The sequence below is a fragment of the Grammomys surdaster genome, unplaced genomic scaffold (assembly GCF_004785775.1).
Source record: "Grammomys surdaster isolate TR1022 unplaced genomic scaffold, NIH_TR_1.0 185, whole genome shotgun sequence".
Lineage (NCBI taxonomy): Eukaryota > Metazoa > Chordata > Mammalia > Rodentia > Muridae > Grammomys > Grammomys surdaster.
This window is the reverse complement of record NW_021604630.1, coordinates 1,777,614-1,781,811: the sequence shown is the minus strand read 5'-3', so window position 1 is coordinate 1,781,811 and position 4,198 is coordinate 1,777,614. Positions and strand designations below refer to the sequence as shown.

The following is a 4,198-nucleotide window of genomic DNA, read 5'->3' as shown; positions in this document are numbered from 1 at the left end:
TAATTTTTCAGTATGTTCTTAAGAAGCCACAGCTGATAAAATACTACACCAAAACAAACATTAATATTTATCAACTTAGAGATGAGGATTAGTTAACTGGCCTGTCTTTGGTTGATTGAACCTTATTTGATTGATTGCCTACTTTTGTGACATGTAGGTATAATACTAGTTACATGAGATAAGACACACACCACTAGTTGGAAAAACTAACAATTTGAACACTGTGAAGCCTTCCTGCGGACACACAAGCAAATGTCACTAGTCAGCTTGGATTGCAATTATCTGAAATATGAACAACCGAGTGAATTAAAGAGTTTAATTAAGCTTGCCACGGGATTTCTTTTTAATGGGTGTACGTGACCCTGGGTACACAAACACCCACTGGTTTAACAAGAAAACAAGTAGCAGTCAAGGGGATCTTTCTTGTTCAGAACACTGGGAGATGTGGACTAGTGGGGGCAGAAGCTGGGACAGAAATGGTCAGACAGTGCCACAGAATCACAAGCTGCGCTCCCCCCTCCCCGTGTGTGTGTGTGCCTGCGAGCGCACACTGTGCTCTCGGGGGCTTTCAGGTCATGTGTGTGTGTGTGTGCTATGCTCTCTGGGGATTCTCAGATCATGCGTGTCTGTGTGTATCTGTGCTGTGCCCTCTAGAAGCTCTCAGGTCATATGTGTCTATGTGTGTCTGTGTGTTGTGTTCTCTAGGCTCTTAGGTCATGTGTGTGTGTGTGCTGTGTTCTCTGGGCTCTCGGGTCATATGTGTCTATGTGTGTCTGTGTGCTTGTACTCTCTGGGGCTCTCAGGTCGTGTGTGTGTGTGTGTGTGTGTGTGTTTGCGCGCGCGCACGCGATGTGTTCTCTGGGCTCTCGGGTCATGCTCACTCCTTTCTCCTCACTGTTTCTCTTGGCAAATTAGAAAGATGGAGTGTGGTGGCTATAAAATAGAAAAGAGACCCATGATGCTAACTTTTTTTTTTATAATGATACAAAAATAGAAATTTTACAGTTTCCCCTTTTTACGACTTTGAAGGCAAAGAGGAAGAGAGTGCAGTAAGAATCAAGGTAATATGATTTGCACAGATTGTACCTGGTGAACCTAAACGGGTGATTTCTTATTTATTTAGATCAAAATCTGAGACAAGCAGTGCAACACCGATGAGCAGGTGAGTACGTTAAGAAAGGTTCTTAAAATAAACACACTTGAAGTGGCAGCAGGCATCCATGCTTGGTTAAATCGCAAGCATTGGCTTGTCGAGGAGCAGCTGAACAATTAGATCAATAAGTGAGCTAGATTTATATTTACGAATATTGTTATTGCTAACGAATATACAGACCTAGAGTTGCTGTTGCCAATGAATTGTGTAAAGAATTTAGTATGTTTTATTCAGCTTAGAAATAGTCTAAGTGCTCTGGGACCTGCTCTTATCATTAGAACGGAGCTGAGGACTTGAACCTAGTAAAATCTAAGGATACATAAATTGGTTAATGAAGCAAAATCATAGATCCTTCTGTCTGTTAGGCACCAGAGGTGGTAGCATTTATGACTCGTGAGGTTTTAGAGGTCAAAGAATTCACTTAGGACACAGGTGTGGTTGTATATGTCTGCAACCCAGCAGTTCTCAACCTTCCTGATGCTGTGACCCTTTAACACAGTGCTTCATGCTGCGGTGACCCCCGACCGTTAAAAGTATTGTCATTGCTACTTCATAACTGTAATGTTGCTGCTGTTATCAATCATAATGTAAATACCTGATATGCAAGGTGTCTGATATTTGACCTTTGGGGAAAGGTTTGTTTGACCCCAAAGAGGTCAAGACCAGCAGGTTGAGAACCACTGCTAACCCCTGCATTTGGGAAGACGAGGTGGGGAAGAGTAGGAGTTAGAGGTCAGTTTGGTCTAAGTGACTCTCCAAAAAGTTGGCTATGTGGTCCTACCCTTCTCTTAAGCATAAGGTTACCCAATACCAAGTGGTCTTCACATCATGTGTGTGCAATTCACATCATGTGTGTGCAAGCGACACTGAATGGACTCAGCAGGTTGTGTTTTTATACTTACTCACATACACACATAACAACAGTAACTCAAGAAGAGGAGGCCAGGGATTTGAGAGGACACAAGGGGGCTTGGCACGGTAGGAGTTGAAGAAAGAAAGAGAATAGAAGGAAACTGTGTAATTATATTTTAATAGTAAAGAACAGTAAGACAGCTCAGGGTGTCACAAGTCTGTAATCTCAACACTCAGGAGGTGGAATCGGGGAGGTTCAGGGGCTCACAGTCATCCTCTGTCACTTAATGTGTTCAAGGTCATCCCGGACTACACGAGAACCAACTTCAACAGAATAAATAAAGGCTTAGAGCATGGCTGATAACACGAAAGGCAGAAAGATACAGAAAAAAAAAGTATTTAAAATTTAAAAGTAGATATAGTAACATACATATCTCATTGTATCTGAAATGTGTAAATACTACTTCATTATAAGCATCTCTGATTCAAAAGAAAAAATTCCAGAAAATGAGTATGAGCCAGTTACTTGTGGCCAAAACAATGCAACGAGCATACGAAAACTCTGTTTCAGAAACTCCGTCCACTGGCACGCAAGTGAGCGAGCACACTTTCTCGTAGCAGTCCCTTTTGTACTTTCACTGGGACTGTGTTTGGAGCTGCTATCCTGAACTTTGTTTTCTTCTTTCCTGCAGTTAATTGCTACCCCTTCAGGATGAAGAGGATTATACCCAGGGGCTCACTGAGAGATGAAGAGTCCACGTTCTTCCCTCAGTGGAAGCTAAAGGAACTAATAAACCAAAAGTGGACCAATTTGCAGGCTTGCTGATCTGTTTAGTGTGTGTGTGTGTGTGTGTGTGTGTGTGTGTGTGTGTGTGTTTGCATGCCATTTCCTGTATCTTGGCATTTAGCCCATTGGCCAGTATAGTTGGTTGGGGTGCCCTGGGGTGGTGGGGGTATGCGGGAAGTCAGTGGTGTCAACTATGGGTCTTCTTCAGCGACTCTCTGAACTCTTCCTGTTACTCTCTGCATCCCACCTCCAACATACACACACATACACACACTTTGCAGCCTAGCCTCCTGGGTCAAATACCCGAATCAGAGCCATCCTGGGTGTGTACCCTGTATCCCTGGCCTTGGATAGGAAGAAACAAGATTCACTTCTCTGCTTCCTGGTTGTAGGTTCAATACCATACCTTCTTTACTGTGGTGGACTGTTACACCCCGCCCCCCCCGACTGTGAGCCAAATTAAATCTCCCCCCTGCCCCTTTTCATAAATCACTTTTGTCAGGTATTCTGTCAAAACAATGAGCAAGGTAACTGATACAGGTGCCCGCTTCTCAGCAAGGCCCAGACTTGCAGTTTCAGGTATCCACACAAGAAGACAAGCTTCAGAAATTGCCTAATCAGACCAATCCAGTTGCTAGGAACCTAGGGACATGGACAAGAATGGTAGGTGCCCAGGAGCCTCCTCACCTGTGAGTAGCCAAGGCTGCAGACTGTGCTATGTGACATACCGGAAAAGATCTAGAGTCTCTTGAAGAGACTTGTTTCCGGGCATGTCTGTGAGGGATTATCTAGATCATGGTAACAGAGATGAGAAGATCAGCCATAAATGCCTCTGGTGTTGGAATGTTTCTCTCCAGTGTGCTTGGGAGTGTGGGGTATCATGTAGAGCGAGTTTGCAAAGACTTCAGGCGGCTCCAGCTGATTCATACTTCTTAAGGAGTAGTGACTGGGTGGGGGTCGGGGAGGAGCCATATTGGTTCTCGACAAGTAGCAAGAAGACTGTTGACTACAACGATAAAGAATTTTTGTTTATGGAACCAATTCATTTTTAATAACGTTTCCACAAGTGTCAGAGTTCGGTTCTCATGTGAACCAAATAAGCTGCCGTCATTACGAAGTTTATCTCTGTCTAACAATTTAGACTTCCGGAAGCCCTCTACCCTCAGGAACTTCCTTTTCTCCTGAATGGTCCTTCAGAGTCCAAGGCTAGCCCCCCCTCTTGGCTGTTTGGTAAGAACTGCAATGAGGGTGGGGTTATAGGAGAAAGAAGCCCTTCTCCTCCTCTTCCTCCTCCTCCTCCTCCTCTTCCTCCTCTTCCTCCTCTTCCTCTTCTTCCTCTTCCTCCTCCTCTTTTTCCTCCTCTTCTTCTAATTATTCACTTTGCCACCACTCACTGCCCCCCTCCC

The 4,198-nt window shown here is 44.3% G+C and overlaps 1 protein-coding gene across 1 annotated transcript in view; it reads left to right on the top strand.

Annotated features, from left to right (window-relative positions):
• The window catches only part of Adam32 (ADAM metallopeptidase domain 32), a 104,084-nt gene extending 100,356 nt beyond the window's left edge, over positions 1 to 3,728 (top strand). Inside the window, exons 21-22 of the mRNA XM_028768144.1 lie at positions 1,124 to 1,162; positions 3,650 to 3,728. Coding sequence (XP_028623977.1) covers positions 1,124 to 1,162; positions 3,650 to 3,728 — 118 coding nt within the window. The remainder of the gene's footprint in view (positions 1 to 1,123; positions 1,163 to 3,649) is intronic.
• The last annotated feature ends 470 nt before the right edge of the window (positions 3,729 to 4,198 follow it).